The 19,993-nt window shown below is 55.4% G+C and overlaps 2 protein-coding genes and 1 pseudogene across 3 annotated transcripts; 1 reads left to right on the top strand and 2 right to left on the bottom strand.

The window, feature by feature from the left end:
• Positions 1-972: 972 nt before the first annotated feature.
• Positions 973-8,541, bottom strand: LOC139357266 (uncharacterized). Its single transcript, XM_071073689.1, has 3 exons — positions 8,021-8,541; positions 3,536-3,650; positions 973-2,468 (listed from the first exon to the last, which is right to left on the bottom strand). The coding sequence occupies exons 1-3, from the start codon at positions 8,037-8,039 to the stop codon at positions 2,267-2,269; spliced, it is 336 nt and encodes a 111-aa protein (XP_070929790.1). The 5' UTR covers positions 8,040-8,541; the 3' UTR covers positions 973-2,266.
• On the top strand, positions 8,372-10,788 carry LOC105474001 (TAR DNA-binding protein 43 pseudogene; annotated as a pseudogene).
• Positions 10,789-16,352: 5,564 nt separating this feature from the next.
• On the bottom strand, positions 16,353-18,832 carry LOC105473818 (hes family bHLH transcription factor 6). 2 transcript variants are annotated; one of them, XM_011727885.2, is made up of 4 exons: positions 17,921-18,810; positions 17,757-17,843; positions 17,575-17,656; positions 16,353-17,339 (listed from the first exon to the last, which is right to left on the bottom strand). In XM_011727885.2, the coding sequence occupies exons 1-4, from the start codon at positions 18,176-18,178 to the stop codon at positions 16,915-16,917; spliced, it is 852 nt and encodes a 283-aa protein (XP_011726187.1). In that variant the 5' UTR covers positions 18,179-18,810; the 3' UTR covers positions 16,353-16,914. The 2 variants fall into 2 exon arrangements, with proteins under 2 accessions (XP_011726187.1, XP_011726188.2); XM_011727886.3 differs by having other exon boundaries at positions 17,074-17,339; positions 17,615-17,656; positions 17,921-18,832.
• Positions 18,833-19,993: the final 1,161 nt, after the last annotated feature.

The following is a 19,993-nucleotide window of genomic DNA, read 5'->3' on the forward strand; positions in this document are numbered from 1 at the left end:
CCTGTAATCCCAGCTACTTGGGAGACTGAGGCAGGAGAATCGCTTGAGCCCAGGAGGCAGAGGTTGCAGTGAGCTGAGATTGCGCCATTGCACTCCGGCCTGGGCGACAAGAGCAAAACTCCATCTCAAAAGAAAAAGAGAAAACCACATACACAAAAACCACATTTTTTCCTTTTGCCTCAGGCTCTAGCATCACTCTCCTGCACGGGAGGGTACTGGTTGGAAGGTATGTGAGGGAACCTTCTGATGGTCATGCTCAGGACCTTGAGAAGGGTCTGAGGCACACACAGCACACACTTGTCAAAACTCCGCAGGTACTCACCCGTGAGCAGGGCATCGCACCGAATGCCGAGCTTTCCGTCCAGAGGAAAACCCGGTAGCAAATGGATTCTAATGATGTGCGCACTGGAGTGTTAGGGAAAGCCGCCTGGGATCTATAATTTACTTGGAAATGCATAAAAAGTAAAATGGATCAATGCAGGGAGGATTAACTAGATGTGACAAAGTCCAGTAACGTGAATGGTACACTCAGGTGGTGGGTATATATCCAGATGTGCAATACAAAATTTGTTCATCACTGCTATGAGCCGGCAAATGTCTGTCGCCAGGTGTTGGGGGCAAAAGGAGGTCTAGGCCTCTGCTCCTGTGCTTCAGATGCTGGCACGTCCCGGAGGAGCTCCTGCCACCGCTTGGAGGCTCTCCAGGTGGGGCGGCTGGGGTAAAATACAGTATCCTGAGGGAGAAGTAGCCAAGCTTTATGGGGGATGGGTCAAGTTGTGAAAAGAAAGGGCAGAGAGCAGAATGTGGCACTGGGCGAGGGGAGACATGGAGCATCCTCAAAACAGGGGGAGGCCTGGCTCGGGCCTTCCTCACCCACCCCTGCTCCCCACCGAGTCTGTCCTCCTTTTCCCTCCACTCCGTCAAGCACAAGGTAAGGCCAAGGCTGACAGATTTGCCGGTAAATAAATTGAAGACCTTTTCAGATTTGGTTTATTATTTGCACAGACAACCAAAGAAAGAATGGCCTAAGGTGCCCAGTCCCCATGGACCTTGTGCAGGGCAATACTGAAAAGTCACCACATGACTGCCACATGGATGACAGGACACCGGGCCGCAAAGAGCTGCAGCCACGCTAAGTGCCCAAGGTGACTCGGCAGAGCCTGGGAGGCATTAGGAGCCGCAGGGAGGTGAGAGGGCCCGGCTGTGCCCAGGAGCATGGCAAGGTGCTCTGCTGAGAGCAGGGTGCAGCTGCGGCCCATGTGGATACGTGCAAGGGCGCCAGGGCAGAGCTCTCGCCTGACTCGCCCCCGGGACTTTCCCTCAGGTTCCTCCACTCCCAAGACGACACCATCAGGGCCTCTGGAAACAAACAGATTGGGGGTCCCCTTTGTCTCTGAGGAAAACACAAGTCACTCAGAAGCTGAAGATGCTCTGTGTCACTCAGGAAATGGGACTTAAAAATCGTCAGACAGCTTGGAAAGGCTTAAGAGAAGGAGGGGCGTCGCAGAGGCCCACTCAGGTGCAGCTATGTCAAGGGGTAACAATTCCAGTTTCAGTTTTTAAAATCACAGTGAAACACCAGAGTAAGGACAGAGTGAAGAGAGCGCTGCCCTCCCTGATGAGACCAGACCCACTCCCGGAGGGTAGGGACAGTGGCAAGAACACAGACACGGGCGGCCACGTGGGGGCTGTGGTGGGCAGCCTGGGAGATGGCCCTCAACGCCCCCAACTCCTGGTGTCTGTCCCGTGGAACCTCCTCCCCTGGGCGGAAGCCACACCAACAGAACACAGCAGAAAGAGGGCGCAATTCCCTTCGGCTGCCGGAGCCTGCCTTTGCGGCTTGCTGAGCTATGCGGGAGCTGTGCCAAGGAAAGGTCCGTGCAGCAGAGAACCGAGTGAGGCCTCCAGCCAAAAAGCAGAAAAGATCGAGGCCCTCACTCTAATAGCCCGTGAGGAACTGAATCCTGCCCACAGCCGCGGGGCCAGCAGAGAAGCTGAGCCTCCCCGCCCGGAGCCTGCAGTCCGCTTACAGTCCGGCGGGTCCTGGCGGAGGCCTGGGGGAGGGACCTTGAGGCAGAGGCTCCTTCACCGGGCCTGGATGTCTGACCCACAGACACTGTGGAGCTACATTTGTTTGAAGGGGCTCAGCTGCGGGGCAAACTGTTACACAGCAACCGACAAGTTTCTGTTCCCTGTTTCTGTTCTTTTTCTTCAACAGGGCTGGGTGTGGAGTGGCCCGCTCCTGCCAGCCCTGCTCTGCGCACCCTCATGGGCTGAGCTGTGGGGTGAGCTGGGCCCTGTCTTCCTCCCTGCCCTGGCTCTGTCCCCCCAGTGCCCACCCCCGAGAGTGGGGAGAGCGGTGGGGCTGCGCGGACTCTGAGAAGCCTTCCAGTTCCAACTGCCAGGGAGCTGCTGCCCAGGGAGCCGCGAGGAGCGAGGTCGGGCATGCGCGGGCTCTGCCTCCGATGCTAAGAAAGGGAGAGAGGGAAATGGAGTGAAGCCAGCGAAGGTAGCACGCGTCCCAGGGCAGACCCCACGCGCCAACACAGCCGAATTTCCGACAGTGGGAAGGCCCTGTGCTTCACTCCTGCCCAGTCACTGGGAAATTCCCAAGTCAAGATGGGGAGCATGGTGGCACCTGGGGTCTGAAAGGCAAGCCCCCCTCCTCTGTCTCATCCTCCAACCTCTCCCTGTCCTGCGGGGCTCACATGCCACCTCCTCCAGGAAGACTTCCTTCAGGAGCCTGCCTGTCAGAGGTCATCTCACCTTTTTCTCAGATCCCATGCCCTGTTGACTGTTCTCTCATTGCCTTGTTTCCTGTACACGAATGGTCAGGAAACGTCTGTCCCTCTGAAATTCCACTCTCCTTAAGGCAGAGGCCCTGCTCCACCAGGAGCAGCTAAAATTTCCTATTGAGACTCCTCCTGGTTACAGGGGCACAGGTGGCCCCCAGGGATCTGTTCTCAGCTTCCCGAGGGCAGGGTGTGCCTCCTCCCACCTTCCCGCATGCTGCTGGTGCCCCAGAACCTGTCCAGGGCCAGGGGAGGCACCCACACACTGTCTGCACTTGTAGGGCACAAAGGGACAGCCCTCTCTCTCCAGAAGTCCAGGGACTCAGCCTTGGTGCAGACTGGGTCTCAGGCAAGGCAGAGCCAGAGGACAGGACCTGCAGGGACTTCTGGACAGGAGCCAGCCAGCAGCCAGGCTCCTCAGAGCGCTAGAGGTCTGGGGGTTCTCACCTGATCCTTAACTAGAAAACCAGGGCTAGGCTCAGGGCTCACCTCAGGGCTGTTATGTTCCATGCCATGTGCGCTCCCAGGGGAAGTGGTACTTCTCCCTCCTGACTCTGTCCCCACCTCCCTAAACAAGCCTGTGGCCCTCTAACAAAGCCCAAAGTCCCATGAAAGATCCTGCCTGGTGCTGGTCCTCAGCTACATGGACTGGGTAGCCCTTTTTAACAGGAAGGACAGCATCTGGTTCCCCCCTTTCCAGTGGCCTTCTCCACAGGGCTGGCCTGACTCCCCACAGCACTCACCTGGACAAGTGGGGGCCCATTCCCCGGCTGGCCTCCCGCTGTTCCCCGAAGGTCTCTCTCAGCATGGTGAACATGGGAGCCAGGGTTCTGCCTGTGTGAGGGAGGTGCTCAGACCCTGCAGGGAGGGAACAAGGTGGAGGAAGTCGCTGGCCCTGTAGAAGCTGGAGTCACCCCCTCCACACCCACTGCCAGGGAAGGGGCAGGAAGCATCAGGGGAGTCACCTGCTGTCGTCTGAGAGGGAGGTAGAGGCAGAGGGAGGCTAGAGAAAGACAAAGAAGGCAAGGCAGGGGCAGAAGCAGGGAAAGCCCAGCAAAGGTGGGTTGGAGGAAGAGACAGAAATGGGAATGAAAGAATGAAAGAAACAGAGAGAGGCAAAGAGACAGGGAAGAGAAGAGAGAGGAAGGGAGCCAGAGAGAGGAAGAGACAGCTGGTGAGATGGGGAAGGATATGAAGGCAGGGGAGGATGAAAACGCAAAGAGAATGAGGTGGAAACAAAGAGAAAGGGAATTCCAACCAACAGTAGGCACTGAGAAAGGGGCTTTCCACGCTATTTCAACCCTCAAAACAAGTAGGTACTACTGCCATTCCCATGATGTAGATGAAGAGACAAAGGTTTTTTTTTTTTTTTTTTTTTTTTTTTTTTTGAGACGTTGTCTCGCTCTGTCGCCCAGGCTGGAGTGCAGTGGCGTGATCTCCGCTCACTGCAAGCTCCGCCTCCCGGGTTCACGCCATTCTCCTGCCTCAGCCTCCCGAGTAGCTGGGACTACAGGTGCCCGCCACCACGCTTGGCTAGTTTTTTTTTGGTATTTTTTAGTAGAGACGGGGTTTCACCGTGTTAGCCAGGATGGTCTCGATCTCCTGACCTCGTGATCCGCCCGTCTCGGCCTCCCAAAGTGCTGGGATTACAGGCTTGAGCCACCACGCCCGGCCGACAAAGGTTTAAAAGATAGAGGGAGGGAGAGAAAATAGAGGCAGGAGAGAGAAAATATGACGCAGGAATACAGATGAGACAGAGACTGCGTATTCAAGGATTAAGAGACAACAGGCCGGGCCTGGTGGCTCACGCCTGTAATCCCAGCACTTTGGGAGGCTGAGGCAGGTGGATCGCCTGAAGTCAGGAGTTTGAGGCCAGCCTGGCCAACATGGTGAAACCTTGTCTCTATTAAAAATACAAAAATTAGTTGGGTGTGGTGGTGTGTGCCTGTAATCTCAGCTACTTGGGAGGGCGAGGCAGGAGAATTACTTGAACCCAGGAGGCGGAGGTTGCAGTGAGCCGAGATTGTGCCACTGCACTCTAGTCTGGACAACAAAGCATAAACTCTGTCTCAAAAAAAAAAAAAAAAGACAAACAACAACACAACAGTCTATCTGCCCATAACAGCATAAACTTGAGAAGAAGGGCTGTCTGTCTCCAGCAACTAGAAGAATGCCTGACAAAGAGCAGGCGTCCAGTTAACAACTATGGAATGAACAAGCAAACATTATCTGGACTATGCCGTCAGGCAAATAAAAGCCTTGGAAACTGCATAAAACTGGGGTGACCAGGAAAGGCTTCACGCAGACAGTCTATCTGAGCCAAACCTGGAGGCATGCAGGAGGCAGAGCAGCTGCTTTGGTCATGCAGCAAAAGCCAAGTATCTGGCAAGGGCATGGAAACAGAAGGTGGCAGAGGGGGTGTGGAGGCAAAGTCGGTAAGTTCTGAGGACCAGGTCTACTATTCTTCGAGAATCTGCAGTGTTGGGCTTTTGAAAGGACTGAAGCTCAGGGTGTGACCTTCAAGGTAGGGGTTTTCTTAATGACCACTGCCATTCTCCAGGTGAGAGACAAGAACCTGAACTAAAAATGCAGGAGCCGGACAGCGGGAAAGGGACAAGGTCTAAGATTCATCCACTTATGCATTCAACCTACTGAAGAGGTAGGATTGCCAGTTCCTGGACACCACCTGCAGGGCTCCAGTGTCCCCTGGAACCTGGGAGGTCAAGGTTGCCCAGGCAGGGCTCCAAGGAGGTGTCTCCATGGACTGTCTGCTTTCCAGCCTGAGGGACTGATGACCTGGTTGCTCTCAAGGATCCAGAACGTGAAAGGAGGCACAGGTTTTGGTGGAAAGCTGAGTTCACATTTGAACTTGTTGCAGAACCTGTGGGATTCCTGAGAGGTGACAGCCAGGGCATTTGGATCAGCTCTGTGAGAGCTCCAGAGAGGGCTGGGCCGGAAATAGACTTCGCAGCCGGTGGCACAGCAAGCGAAGCCATGGAGATCACACAGATTACAGCCTAGAAGCTAGAGAAGAGGGCCAAGCAAAGCAATGTGGGGCACAATATTTAAGAAGACAATATTCGCCGGGCACGGCGGCTCATGCCTATAACCCCAGCACTTTGGGAGAGTGAGGCAGGTGGGTTGCTAGACCAGCCTGGGCAATACTACAAAAATCTCTCTCTACAAAAAAATACACAAATCAGCCAGGCATGGTGGTGTGCGCCTATAGTCCCAGCTACTCGGGAGGCTGAGGTGGGAGGATCACTTGAGCCTGGGAGGTCGAGGTTGCAGTGAGCCATGATCATACCACTGCACTCCAGCCTCCAGCCTGAGACAGAGTGAGAACCTGTCTCAAAAAAATAAATGAATAAATAAATAAATAAATAAAAGGACAATATTTAATATCCAGTTGTGAAGAGCCACTGCCAGAACCTGAGAAGGAATGGTGGAACAAGAAGAGCAAGAAAACTAGACAGAGAACAATTTTTTGAGATAAGGTCTCACTCCCATTGTCCAGGCCGGAGTGCAGTGGCGTGATCTCAGTTCACTGCAGCCTTGACTTCCCCGGCTCCAGTGATACCCCCACCTCAGCGTCTCAAGTGGATGGGACTACAGATGCGGGCCACCATGTCTGGGTAATTTTTGGTATTTTTGGTAGAGATGGAATCCCACTATGTTGCCCAGGCTAGTCTTGAACTCCTGGGCTCAAGCAATCTGCCTAACTCAGCCTCCCAAAGTGCTGGGATTACAGGTGTGAGCCACCGCACCCTGGCAAGAACAATGTTTTAAGAAGCACGAGGATGTTCAGTATCAAACGCTGCATAGTTCGGGTCAGAGAACTGAAGAGTCTACTCAGCAATCAGGAGTTCATTGGAGACTCTGGCAGAAGTTTTCTATAGCAGAATGGCAGGAAACGTAGCCATACTGAGATTTCGTTAGGCACAAACAGGTGGTGAGGAAGTAAAGAAAATGAGAATGAAGACTGATTTTAAGAAACGAGTGGCCGGGCGCGGTGGCTCACGCCTGTAATCCCAGCATTTTGGGAGGCCGAGGCGGGCGGATTACGAGATCAGGAGACGAGACCATCCTGGCTAACACAGTGAAACCCCGTCTCTACTAAAGAATACAAAAAATTAGCTGGTCGTGGTGGCGGGCGCCTATAGTCCCAGCTACTCAGGAGGCTGAGGCAGGAGAATGGCGTGAACCCAGGAGGCGGAAGCTGCAGTGAGCTGAGATTGTGCCACAGCACTCCAGCCTGGGCGACAGAGCGAGACTATCTCAAAAAAAAAAAAAAAAAAAAGAAAGAAAAGAAAAAAAAAAAGAAACGAGAGTGAAGAAAACAGTAGGACAATAAGTCGGAAACCTCAACGGGGTGTGAGGACAAGTTCCCCGGGATTAAGTGGATAAGACGGAGGTTGGCCCTTAAGATTTGGAACAGGTGGCCGGGCGCGGTGGCTCACGCCTGTAATCCCAGCACTTTGGGAGGCCGAGGCGGGCGGATCACAAGGTCAGGAGATCGAGACCACGGTGAAACCCCGTCTCTACTAAAAAAAAAAAAATACAAAAAATTAGCCGGGCGCGGTTGTGGGCGCCTGTAGTCCCAGCTACTCGGGAGGCTGAGGCAGGAGAATGGCGTGAACCCGGGAGGCGGAGCTTGCAGTGAGCCGAGATCGTGCCACTGCACTCCAGCCTGGGCGACAGAGCGAGACTCCGTCTCAAAAAAAAAAAAAAAAAAAAAGATTTGGAACAGGTTCAACAGAGAGGAATAGCAAGGTTTAAGGGATGGTTCCTGACGTCTAAGGGCACATTTAATATATTTTCAAGGCTAAGGTGGGGCAAGATCTGGAGGAGAGAGGATGGTACCCCAAGTGTCATCCTCCATTGACAGGTCAATAGACAGTACAGCCACATGGGAACAGAGCAGGTGTGGACAGAACGCATGGTTTCCCAGGGAGGCCAGTATTTTTCCATGAGGATGCAAGAGTGAAAAGCCTGGGAGATTCCATGAAGAGCTGAGGGGCTTCTGAGCCACAGCATAAAACTTAACCTTCCTCCTCCCAGATACATTCAAATCCAAGTACTGACAATGATCTAGTAAGACCTGCGCTTCCCTGGCTACCGTCTATCAAGGAATGCCACTGTCTACCTGTGGGCAGTGTGCATTCGATTGGGTTCTCTGCGGGGTCTTGCTGATCTTAAAGAGAATGCAGGGGCCCTATGAGACTCACCTCTGTACCCCCAGCACATAACAGGTGCTCAACACATTCGCAAGGGGAACGCTGAGCAAGCGGAGGCCCGGGTTCCCCCCTGGAGAAACCAGCTTCCCCTCCACGGTCTCAAGCGTCCCCTCCTTCCTTGACCTCAGTCATTGATTTCCGCTGCACTTCCTATCCCTGGGGGAGCTTTCAACGCTCCGCCGTTCAGGCCGCCGGTCCCAGCAGCCCAGGCCCTGCTCTCTAGGGCTGGGCCCCCCGGCGGCCCTGGGCTGGCCCCGCAGACGACCTCTCTCGCCTTCGCTTCCTCAAGCGTAAATCGGGCGGCGGGGGCTGCAGGGCCTTCATCTCTTCCTCTGTTCCGCGATGTCGGAGAGACCGCAGCCCAGCCTCTGCCACCGCAGAGCTGCTTATCCAGCAGCGCGACTCCCTCGGGCACCGTTGGATGCCGTTGCTTACCGTTAGGCAAGTGTTTTAAGAAGCACGAGAATGTCGAGTGTCAAATGCTGCAAAGGGCTCAGAGCTCGCGACCAAGGGGCGTGGCCTCCGGGCCGCGAAGGCCTCTGGGAGTTGTAGTCCTGCCTCGGCCTGCGGTGGCCTCATTTAAAAAAAAAAAAAAAAAACTGGCCCTTGGGTCCGTCGCTGCCTCGGTGTCCTTGTCGGGCTTCCCAGCAGCGGCCTAGCGGAAAAGTAAAAGGTGTCTGAATATATTCAGGTAACCGAAGATGAGAACGATGAGCCCATTGAAATATCATCGCAAGACGATGGGGACGGTGCTGCTGTCCACGCTTATGGCACAGTTTCCAGGGGCGTGTGGGCTTCGCTACAGAAATCCAGCGTCTCAATGTATGAGAGGTGTACGGCTGGTAGAAGGAATTCTGCCTGCCCCCGATGCTGGCTGGGGAAATCTGGTGTATGTTGTCAACTATCCGAAAGATAACAAAAGAAAAATGGATGAGACAGATGCTTCATGAGCAGTGAAAGTGAAAAGAGTAGTCTAGAAAACATCCGATTTAACAGTGTTGGGTCTCCCGTGGGGAACAACTGAACAGGGCCTGAAAGAGTATTGCAGTACCTTTGGAGAAGCTCTTACGGTGCAACAAAGCCAAGATGAGCCTTTGAGAAGCAGCAAAGTGTTTGTGGGGTGCTGTGCAGAGGACATGACTGAGGATGAGCTGCGGGAGTTCTTCTCTCAGTGCGGGGATGTGATGGATGTCTTCATCCCCGAGACATTCAGGGCCTTTGCCTTTGTTACATTTGCAGATGGTCAGATGGCGCAGTCTCTTTGTGGAGAGGACTTGATGATTAAAGGAATCAGCGTTCATATATATCCAATGCCGAACCTAAGCACAATAGCAATAGAAAGAAGTGAAAGATTTGGTTGTAATCCAGGTGGCTTTGGGAATCAGGGTGCATTTGGTAACAGTAGAGGGGGTGGAGCTGCTTTGGGAAACAATCAAGGTAGTAATACGGGTGGTGGGAAAAACTTCGGTGCACTCAGCATTAATCCAGTCATGATGGCTGCCGCCCAGGCAGCGCTACAGAGCAGTTGGTGTATGATGGGCATGTTAGCCAGTCAGCAGAACCAGTCAGGCCCATCGGGTAAGAACCAAAGCCAAGGCAACATGCAGAGGGAGCCAAACCAGGCGTTTGGTTCTCGAAATAACTCTTAGAGTGGTTCTAATTTTGGTGCGGCAATTGGCTGGGGATCAGCATCAAATGCAGGGTTGGGCAGTGGTTTTAATGGAGGCTTTGGCTCAAGCATGGATTCTAAGTCTTCCGGCTGGGGAATGTAGACAGTGGGGTTAGGGCTGGTTGGTATAGAATGGTTGGAATTCAAATTTTTCTAAACTCATGGTAAGCATATTGTAAAATACATATGTGCTATGCATTTTCAAAATTGGTTTGTTCAGTGCGGAGTATATTCAGCAGTATTTTTGACATTTTTCTTTAGAAAAAGGAACAGCTAAAGGAATCTTATAAGTTTTGTTACATGAAAGGTTGAAATAGTGAGTGGTTGAAAGTGAACTGCTGTTTGCCTGATTGGTAAACCAACACACTACAATTGGTAGTAAAACGTTTCTCCTGTAATATTTTATCCCTGGACTTGTCAAGTGAATTCTTTGCATGTTCAAAATGGAAACCATGGATTAGAACTACATTCTTTACCCCTTGTTTTAATTTGAACCCCACCATATGGATTTTTTTCCTTAAGAAAATCTCCTTTTAGGAGATCATGGTGTCACAGTGTTTGGTTCTTTCACTTTGTTTTTTAACATTTGTCTCCCCTTAAATACAAAAGTACAATATGAAGCCTTCATTTAATCTCTGCAGTTCATCTCATTTCAAATGTTTATAGAAGAAGCACTTCATTGAAAGTAGTGTTGTAAATATTGTGCCATAGGAATACTTTTTATTTTTCGAGATGGAGTCTTGCTCTGTCGCCCAGGCTGGAGTGCAGTGGTGTGATCTTAGCTCACTGCAAGCTCCGCCTCCTGGGTTCATGCCATTGTCCTGCCTCAGCCTCACGAGTGGCTGGGACTACAGGCGCCTGCCACTATGCCCAGTTGTTTTTTTTTTTTTTTTTTTCCTTTTTGGAGAGACGGGGTTTCACCATGTTAGCCTGGATGGTCTCGATCTCCTGACCTCGTGATCCGCCCGCCTCGGCCTCCCAAAGTACTGGGATTACAGGCATGAGCCACCGCGCCCGGCCAGGAATACTTCTGTCTACATGCTTTCTCATTCAAGAATTCGTCATCATGCATCACAGGCCACGTCTTTGACGGTGGGTGTCCCATTTTTATCCGCTACTCTTTATTTCATGGAGTCGTATCAACGCTATGAACGCAAGGCTATGATATGGAACCAGAAGGCTGTTTGAACCTTTGAAACCTTGTGTGGGATTGATGGTGGTGCCCAGGCATGAAAGGCTAGTATGAGCACGAAAAGGAGAGAGCGTGTGCAGAGACTTGGTGGTGCATAATGGATAGTTTTTAACTTACAGAGATGTGTCTCTCAATCCTGTGGCTTTAGTGACAGTGTGCAGACGGCAATGATAGCAAATAATGTACGAATGTTTTTTTGCATTCAAAGGACATCCACATCTGTTGGAAGACTTTAAGTGAGTTTTTGTTCTTAGATAACCCACATTATTTGAATGTGTTAAGTGAAACGATACTTATACTCCCCCCACCCCTTTGTCAACTGCTGTGAATGCTGTATGGTGTGTGTTCTCTTCTGTTAACTTGTGGGGAAAAGAAAGAGAGATCAGCCTGTTACTGTGTCTATATAGAAAGAAGTAGACATAAGAGACTCCATTTTGTTCTGTATTTGAGATGCTGTTAATCTGTGACCCTACCCCCAACCTTGTCCTTGCAAGAGACATGTGCTGCGGTGACTCAAGGTTTAATGGATTTTGGGCTGTGCAGGATGTGTCTTTGTTAAATAAGTGCCTGAAGGCAGCTTGCTGGTTAAAAGTCATCACGATTCTCTTAATTGCAACTACCCAGGGACACGTACACGGCCAAAGGTCACAGGGCCCTCTGCCTAGGAAAGCTAGGTATTGTCCAAGGTTTCTCCCCATGTGATGGGCTGAAACAATGCTGCTAAAAGGTTTATGGAGATGTTTGCATATGCATCTCAAGGCACAGCATTTTCCTTTAAACTTATTCATGTCACAGAGATTTTTGTTCATATGTCTTTTTTTTTTTTTTTTTTTTTTTGAGATGGAGTTTCGCTGTGTCGCCCAGGCTGGAGTGCAGTGGCGCAATCTCGGCTCACTGCAAGCTCCGCCTCCCGGGTTCATGCCATTCTCCCGCCTCAGCCTCCGAGTAGCTGGGACTACAGGGGCCCACCACCATGCCCGGCTAGTTTTTTGTATTTTTAGTAGAGACGGGGTTTCACAATGTTAGCCAGGATGGTCTCGATCTCCTGACCTTGTGATCCACCCACCTCAGCCTCCCAAAATGCTGGGATTACAGGCTTGAGCCACCGCGCCCGGCCTGTCCATATGTCTTACTGCCGATTTCCTCCCTACAATGATCCTATTGTCCTGCCACTCCCTTATCTTTAAGATGGTAAAGATAATTATCAATAAATACTAAGGGAACTCAGAGACCGGTGCCAGCGTGGGTCCTCTGTAAGTTGAGCGCCGGTCCCCTGGGCCCACTTTTTCTTTCTCTATACTTTGTCTCTGTGTCTCATTTCTTTTCTCAAGTCTCTCGTTCTACCTAACGAGAAACACCCACAGGTGTGGAGGGGCAGGCCACCCCTTCATTAACTGACATGTAAGTGTGGAAATATGAACTGAAACTGATGGGTTGAGAATATGGACTGAGCTTGTGGTGTGCTTTGCAAGAGGACTTGGAAGCGGAGTTCACCAGTGAGCTCTGGTGTCTCTAAGAAGGGTGGAAGTTCTAATGTCTGTTAGCTACCCATAAGAATGTTGTTTGCTGCAGTTCTGTGTCCTGTGCTTGGATGCTTTTTATAAGAATTGCCATTGTTGGAAATTCTTAAATAAAACTGATTTAAATTAAAAAACAAAAACAAAACAAAACACTAAGTAGAGGAGTTGGAACTACATCTCCCATGAGGCCCCGCTGCTCGCCTCTGGTGGGGCGGGGTTGGAGGGGGCGTGGTCAAGGCCTCGGCTGTTCCGAGCGCCTCCGAGTGCACGGCGCCCAGCCCCGAACCTGGCTCCAGGGGGCTCGGGGATTCCCCAGCGCCGTCTCAGGGCAGTCCCGGAAGGGCTCAAGGGCTGGGCTCGCGGGCTGATCGAGACCGTCCGGGTCCTGGCCCTCGGGTCACTTGCAGAGGCCTGAGTTCCGAGCAAAGCGTATGGAGGGCTGGAAGGGAGGAGCCCCAGGGGGGCGGCGGTGCTGAGCCGGGCAGAGTCTTGAAGGTCGCAGTCAGGACGGCCGTGGAGTGGGTGGGGAGTCAGAGGCCTGCGCGGAGGCCCTGGTTAGAAACGCGGCTGCCTTGGACTCGGTCGGTGGCAAAGACGACACGTGGAGGCAGGGCTTAGAAGCAGAGCTCGGCCGGGCGCGGTGGCTCACGCCTGTAATCCCAGCACTTTGGGAGGCCGAGGCGGGCAGATCACGAGGTCAGGAGATCGCGACCATCCTGGCTAACACGGTGAAACCCCGTATCTACTAAAATTACAAAAAACTAGCCGGGCTTGGTGGCGGGCACCTGTAGTGCCAGCTACTCGGGAGGCTGAGGCAGGAGAAACGCTTGAACCCAGGAGGCGGAGGTTGCAGTGAGCCGAGATTTCGCCGCTGCACTCCAGCCGGGGTGACAGAGTGAGGCCCCGTCTCAAATAATAATAATAATAATAAATAAAAATAGAAAAAGAAGTAGCGCTCATGGGCTTGACTGATTGGAAGTGGGATGGCAGGAAGAGGGTGAACTTGAGGGTGATGTCTAGATTTTTTTGCTCAATCCATGGGGTGCCAAGAAGTGGTGATGGCTGAGGATCTGTTGTTTTGGTGGTGGTGTGAGCCCATCTGACATCCAAGTGCAGTCATTGAGTGGACAGGAGGATAGAGAGGAGACAGCCGCCTGGAGAGGGGCTTTGAATCAAGAGTACAGGATTGGCAAAAAGGGCCGAATGGAGTCACTGGGTGTGGGGGTGGCAGGGAAGACTGAGGACAAAGCCTTGGGAAGGACACATCCAGTTGGAGGTTGGCAGGGAGGAGCATTGAGTACAGGGGACTGAGGATGACCAATGAGGTAGAAGGAAGGCTGGTGTGGTGCCCTTGAGGTTGGAGGAGGAGCCTCCAGATGCATGAGTCATAACCCAGGAGAGGTGAAGTTGACATGCAGACATGCCCACTGGGTTGGGAAGCATGCTTATGACTGGAGATTTTGACTGTGCAGTTTCAGTGGAAGGGTGGCCAATAGCTTGATTGGAAAGGAATGAAGAGGAATGAGATGTGTGGAAGTGGAGGCAGTAAGTGTAGATGACGCTTTCAAGGAATTTTGCTTTAGAGCAAAGAAATAAGGCAGAGGCTAACAGTATGTCAGGTCCAGGGAGGTTTTTCTGAGTGAAAGTATTCATATTACAGCCTGTTTGTATGTTAATGAGAATGATCCAGAAGGGAGGAAAAGCTAGTGGTGCAGTGGAGAGCAGAGTCCCTGAGCAGGTGAGCAGGGATGGGGGCCCATGCCCATGTGGGAAGCGGGCACCACACTGCTTCACGATGGAAGGCAGAACGCCTGGGCCAGGGCGCAGGCAGGTGTCACAGACAGAGAATGTCCTTCATGACCACATCCTAATTCCCAGAACCTGCAAATATGCCAGTTTACATGGCAAAAGGGACTTTGCAAATGTGATTAAGAATTAAGCTAAAGACCTTCATACAGGGAGATTATCCTGGATTCTCCGGGGGCGGAGGGGAGGCGGCTGGTGTTATCACAAGGATCTTTAAAAGTAGAAGGAAGGAGAAGACGTGACCACGGAAGAAGGGTCAGAGAGATGCAACGCTTCCAAGGAACTTTGAGGATGGGGGAAGGGACCGTCCTCCTAGGAATGTGGGTGGCCCCTGAATGAAGACAGGGCAGGAGAAGGAACACAGCACTGCCTGCCAACACCTTGATCTTAGCCCAGTGAATCCTGACAGACTTCTAACCGTGGAACTGCAACATCATAACCGTGTGTTTGAAGCCACCAGGAGGGTAGTCATTGGTTTTGGCAGACATAGAAAACTAATACAGTGGGTCAGGGATTCGGATGGGAAGGAGACAGCCCTCAGAGAATGGCTTGTGGGGAGCCTGGGGGCTCTGGGAGAGAGGAGCTGGTGTGAAACAACCAGCTGACTGGGAAGCTGGTGGCCGCAGGCCACCCCACAGGCAAGAGCAGCTCTCAGCCCCAGGAGACCAACAGTGGTCACTGGTGTGGGAGCCACTTTACATTTCCAAAAGAAGCTGCACTTGAGGATTACTGTGAAGCTGACTTCAGGGCTGGAGGGGCACGGGGCCAGAGTTCTGGGTTAGTGGCTTCTGACCCTGGTCCTAGCAACACTGTTACTCCAGGTCAGCCTCCTGCACCCTGCCTCCTGGGCTTCCCCTTGACCCCCTCCTAGGGCCTCTGGGAAGGTGTGATGAGTGGATTTCAGAGGTGAAATTTGTTCCTTTGAAGCAGTCCGTGGCTGATGCTCCCTGAATGACATGAGAGCTCATTGGCATGGCCTCTGGGTGGTATTGGGAGCCAGGGCTTTCAGGATGGCCCGTTATCCATCCGTGTCCCTGTGGGCACATCCTACATCAGTCTGTCTGAGGAAATAAAAATCATCCCAGGAATGATATTTCCACTGCTCGAGTCGGGCGCTGGCTCCTCACTGCCCCAGCAGCTCAGCTCCAGATGATAAAGTTAAAGCTGCATTTGGTTATAGCCCTATGATTGAATTGAGGTGAGCCAGAGCGAACCCCAAACTTTGAAACGCCCTGGTGGCCAGGACCTGCTTGGGGGCGTAAAGGGGCTGCTGGGAAAGGTGTTCTTAAGGCAAAAGCACATGTCCAGAGAGGAGACCCCGATGTCAATCCTAAGTTGTCACACCTCGGCCCTAGCCTGGGGACTGCCAACCCCCAGTGAGAAGCTGCTGCTTTGGGGTCCTGGAGCAGGAGGATGGGGCTAGGCTAACTGTGGTGGTGACTTCAGCTGGCTGACCACGTGCTACCTGCAGGTCTCACCCAGCCCAACAGGGCAGGCTCCTGCACCCCAGCTGCCCATCCTGCCACCCTCCATCCCTGAGGGTTCTGACCTCCTGGACCCAGTTTGACCTAAGGCTCAAGCCCCCTGGGGCCTTGGTACTTTCATTTCAGGCTACAAACTGGGTGGGTCTCCTTGACCCTGAAGTCAATGGTACCAGTGGGGAAGCTCCTTCTTCAGTCAAGATAAGCGACAACCTCACACAAGTAGACCGATGTCTACGTCGTGCTTGTGGGTCCTAAAACAGGTCTTTGAAAGATACTTGCAAGCCAAATGGGTAGCAATTAGGCATTATTTAATTATTCCTGAAGCTCATGAACAAGAAAATGGCACAGAGACAGGTCATCTCCCTATCGCTGAGTTACCCTGGAGACAAGCCTCGTGCAAACAAAATCCTTCTCCAGGACACACACAATGCCCAAGAACAGGCTGGGCCTGAGGACCTGCCTAGCATCGGGGGGCAGAAGCACTGCCTGCTGCAGAGACAGCCACGAGTGCATCCCCACCACCATCACACTGCTCACTCTGCTGAGAAAGGGTGAGGTTTTAAAGGATATTCACCAGCTTCAGATGCAGGGGAATGTGCTTAGTTTAGCATTTACACATCTGACACATTAATGACATATCACTCAACAATACTTCAAGGGTAACTAACTCAAAAATTCTTTATTTAGTAAAATTGTCACATTTGATGTCAATGGAATACACAAACTCATGTGTGCTACAAACAAGATGTACAGAGCCTCACAGCTCTGGGCAGTGCTGCAGAGTGCACCTGCCTCTCGTCTCCCCGCTGAAGTGGCAAGTTCAAGCTTTTGTTTAGCCCAGGGCTGCCTGGAACACTAGTGCCCAGCACCATTCCTGCCACCTCTGCCCCCAGAGCTGGCACAGGGCTGGTGAAGGCCGGGCAGGTGAACCTGGGACAACGCTGGTAGCTCTACAAGATTCTTCCTCCTGCCTGTAGCTCCTTCCCGCTACCCACCCCAGAGCTGCAGGGCCCCTAAAAGTTTCTTAAGAAACGGGGCTGAGGCCTGACTGGGCTGGTCACCAGGGGCTGCCCTGCAAGCCGTCCATCGGAGGAGGGAGGGAAGACCTGGGAGACTTCCAAGGCGCCCTACCCCACCACATCTGAACCCCTGGGAGGAGGGAGGAGATCCAGGGAGGGCCGGGCCCACCCCTGCAGGGCTCTGGCTGGCATTGGTCACCAAGGCCTCCAGACACTCCGGGCAATTTGGGCTGCGGTCAGGCTGCCCAGGGCTGTGGGCACCAAGTCAGACCCCTCAGCAGGAGCCCGACTCAGTTCAGCCTCAGGGGCCTCCTCCAGGTCGGAGCACAGGTCGTCCCCGGGACCAGGGAGGCTGGGTATCGGGGATCCCGGAGCCCCTCCCGCCGGCCAGCCACTCCGTCCAGGGACTCCAGGTGGCCCCGCCAGGGCGTCCCCCAGCAGATCCTGGAAGCTGCTGCCCTCACGCAACGGCATGGACTCGAGCAGATGGTTCAGGAGCTCGGCAGCGACGGTGGCGTCGATGGCCTGGCACGTGGACACGAACGTGTGCACCTCGTGCATGCACTGGATGTAGCCGGCAGCGAAGCGCTCGCTCGCTTCCGCCTGCAGCTGCTCGCGCTCTGGGCCCGAGGGTGGGAGGGAGAGAGCCGCGTCCCGCGCGGTGAGCCGCGACTGCGTGGCCCAGCCCACCCGGCCCGCGGGGACACTGCTCACCCAGGAGACGCGGGGGCGCACCCTGCTCCGGGGGGAGCCCTCGCCGCCAACAGGACAGGGGCGCCGGGAGGGAAGTCCTCCGTCTGGCGGGGGTTGCAGGCGCCCGCGGCCGGCGCCCCCGCCCGCCCCGCCGCCACTCACCGCGCGCCCGGCCCCGCAGCACACCCTGGACCCGCCGCACAGTCAGCTCCAGCACCTCGGCGTTCTCCAGCTTGGCCTGCACCTGCGCGGGCGGGAAGGGCGGTGAGCCGGCAGCACGCTCCCGGACCCGCCCGCCAGCCCGCCCGCCCCGCAGCCCCACGGCGCCTGCCCGGCCGCCGCACCTCGGCGCCCGCCAGCAGCAGCCGCAGCTCCTGCAGGCTCTCGTTGATCCGCGCGCGCCGCTTCTTCTCCACCAGGGGCTTCCGGGCCTGCGGGGAGAGAGGCACTGAGTCCCAGCCCCGCACGGCCTCCCGCCCGCTTGCTTGCCCACGGCCCCGGCCCGCACCTTGCGGTCTCCCCGCGTCTCCCAGCCGTCCTCATCCTCACGGCCCACACGGTCCCGGCCAGGCGCCGCGGGTGGCGCCATGCCCGCTCCGCTGGGGGCGCGGCGGGGACTGGGAGCAGCGGGGACGGAGAGCGGCGGGGACCGGAGCGCCGGCGTCTCGGCTACCCCGCAGCCGCCCAGCAGCAGCCCAGCGGTCCGCGCTCCTCGCGGCTTCCGGCCCGCCGCGGCCCCGCCCCTTTTATAGTCGCTTATTTGCATCTCAATGCGCCGATTGGTCGCGCGGGCCCGGAGCCGCCGACCGCGAGGCGCGCTACAGCCAATCGGGGCAGCGCGCTTTGTGCGGCCCCGCGGCTCTGACGGGCGGCAGCTGGCTGAGCTAGGCTGGGCCCCCAGCCCGGCCTTCCCGAGACCCCGGCGGGGGCGGCACCGGGGCGGCGACCCCGGGGAGCTGCGGCCCTGCCTGCGCTTGTTTCTCTCCGTCTGCTGCTCTAGGACCACTGATCTGCCGCGCGTGCGAGCAGGCGTCCACCCGTCCGTCGGTCCGTCCACTCATTCATTCACTCATTAATTCATTCATTTCCCTCCTTCACCGATGGCGCCTCCAGAGCTGAGCGCTCGGGCCACGGGCCCCAGGAGCTGCTTCCCTGGGGTGCAGAGCCACAGCCAAATCCCTGGTCTCCGGACCTAGAGGGGTCTCAGGTCCCGGCTGGGGTGGCTGCCAAGTCCCGGGGAGGCAGGGTCCATTGGGCAGTGGTGGCGGGGCGGCTCGTGAGTTTCCTCCGGACTCGTCCAGACGCCGGGCCGGACCCCCGACGCCGCCCTCCGCCAGCACTGGAGTCCTAGTGGGGCGGGGTCCCCTGTGCTCCCGCCCGCGCGGCTCTCCCCCGGGGCTCTGCTCTCCGGGTCACTACCCGCGTCCCGCTCTGAGCTCCCCCATCTCCCCCTAGTCCCCGTTGGCCCCCCGGGGCCCCTCCCTCCCTTCCCCTGCACCCCGCCCGCCTCCCTCCTCCCCTCCTCGTCCTCCGCCCCCCGCCCCACAGGCCCGCCAAAGCTGCCGTCTGGTCCCCGTAACTTGATGCCTGTGACAGTTGGCAGCTGCGGCCGCTTCGGCGGAGAAAAGCGGCGGCCGCGCCAAGAGCGACAGGTGTTGGCCGCGCCTTTGTCTCGCGCGCTTTGTCCCGCGGGCAGGCGGCGGGCGCTTGTCCCGACTAGACGCCCGCGACCCCCACATCGCGGCGGGCCGCCCATCTGCCGGGTCCCTCCTAGCCGCGGGCGGGGTGCGTGGGCAGTGGGGCCGCGCCCTAGGGCAACGCCCTGGGGACCCCGGCCGGGCTCCTGCGACGTCAGTCCAGACGCTGCGTGGAGGAGCCGGGACGCGGAGACGCCTTCTCAGACCCCAGCCAGCCGACCACCAGCCTGCCCTGCACAGCACCTGCCTTCCTCAGTCCCCTCTACTCACCCGTGCTGGGATCGTCAGGGTCTGTTCGGAGCCCCTCCAGGCTATAAGCGTCCCTGGATAAGGGCACAGTCTGACCTAGGACCCCCTGTCCACCTCCCCGCACCCCCAGCAGAGCCTGGCCTCACAGAAGCGCTGCTAGGTAGGGAAGGTGAGGGGTGTCCCTGGCAGGATGGGCTGGAAGGCCGCGTGGGAGGGGAACATCACGGGACCCCAGCAGCTGAGCACAGCGACAGGACTAGGCTGCAGACCTACCGCCCCACTGCCCCTAGAGAGATCTGACCGGCCTCCCACGACCCCTTTACTTCTGCCTCTCCACCAGAGGGACCCCTGCAGGCTTCCCGCTGGGTGAGTTTGGTGAGAGATTTGAAGGCTCCCAAAGTCACCTAAGTGACCTCACTGACCTCTGTAATTACCTGGGACCCCCTCCTGCCCGCTCCCAACTGTCCCTGCTCTGGCTCTTGGTTGCTCTGTGAGCAGGGTCCTGAGATTTTCCCCAGCCCAGCATCACTCACCTGGGTGTGAAACTACCCCTTTACTTCACACACTCCCCACCTGCCCAGTAGCAGGGCTGGCAGGGTGGGGCTGGCAGGGTGGGGCTGGAGTGGTGGATCCCA

This window comes from Macaca nemestrina, chromosome 11, assembly GCF_043159975.1.
Source record: "Macaca nemestrina isolate mMacNem1 chromosome 11, mMacNem.hap1, whole genome shotgun sequence".
NCBI classification, from domain to species: Eukaryota; Metazoa; Chordata; class Mammalia; order Primates; family Cercopithecidae; genus Macaca; species Macaca nemestrina.

Bases quoted from the DNA above. Each gene is read 5' to 3' on its own strand.
- LOC139357266 (XM_071073689.1), bottom strand. The intron at 2,469-3,535 runs GTGAGTGCTGTG...TCCCTTTCTTAG, and splicing joins ATGGGCCCCCACTTGTCCAG to CATCGGAGGCAGAGCCCGCG.
- LOC105473818 (XM_011727885.2), bottom strand. From the start codon at position 18,178: ATGCAAATAAGCGACTATAAAAGGGGCGGGGCCGCGGCGGGCCGGAAG. The intron at 17,844-17,920 runs GTGCGGGCCGGG...CTCTCCCCGCAG, and splicing joins AGACGCGGGGAGACCGCAAG to GCCCGGAAGCCCCTGGTGGA. The intron at 17,340-17,574 runs GTGAGTGGCGGC...CCTCGGGCCCAG, and splicing joins GCTGCGGGGCCGGGCGCGCG to AGCGCGAGCAGCTGCAGGCG.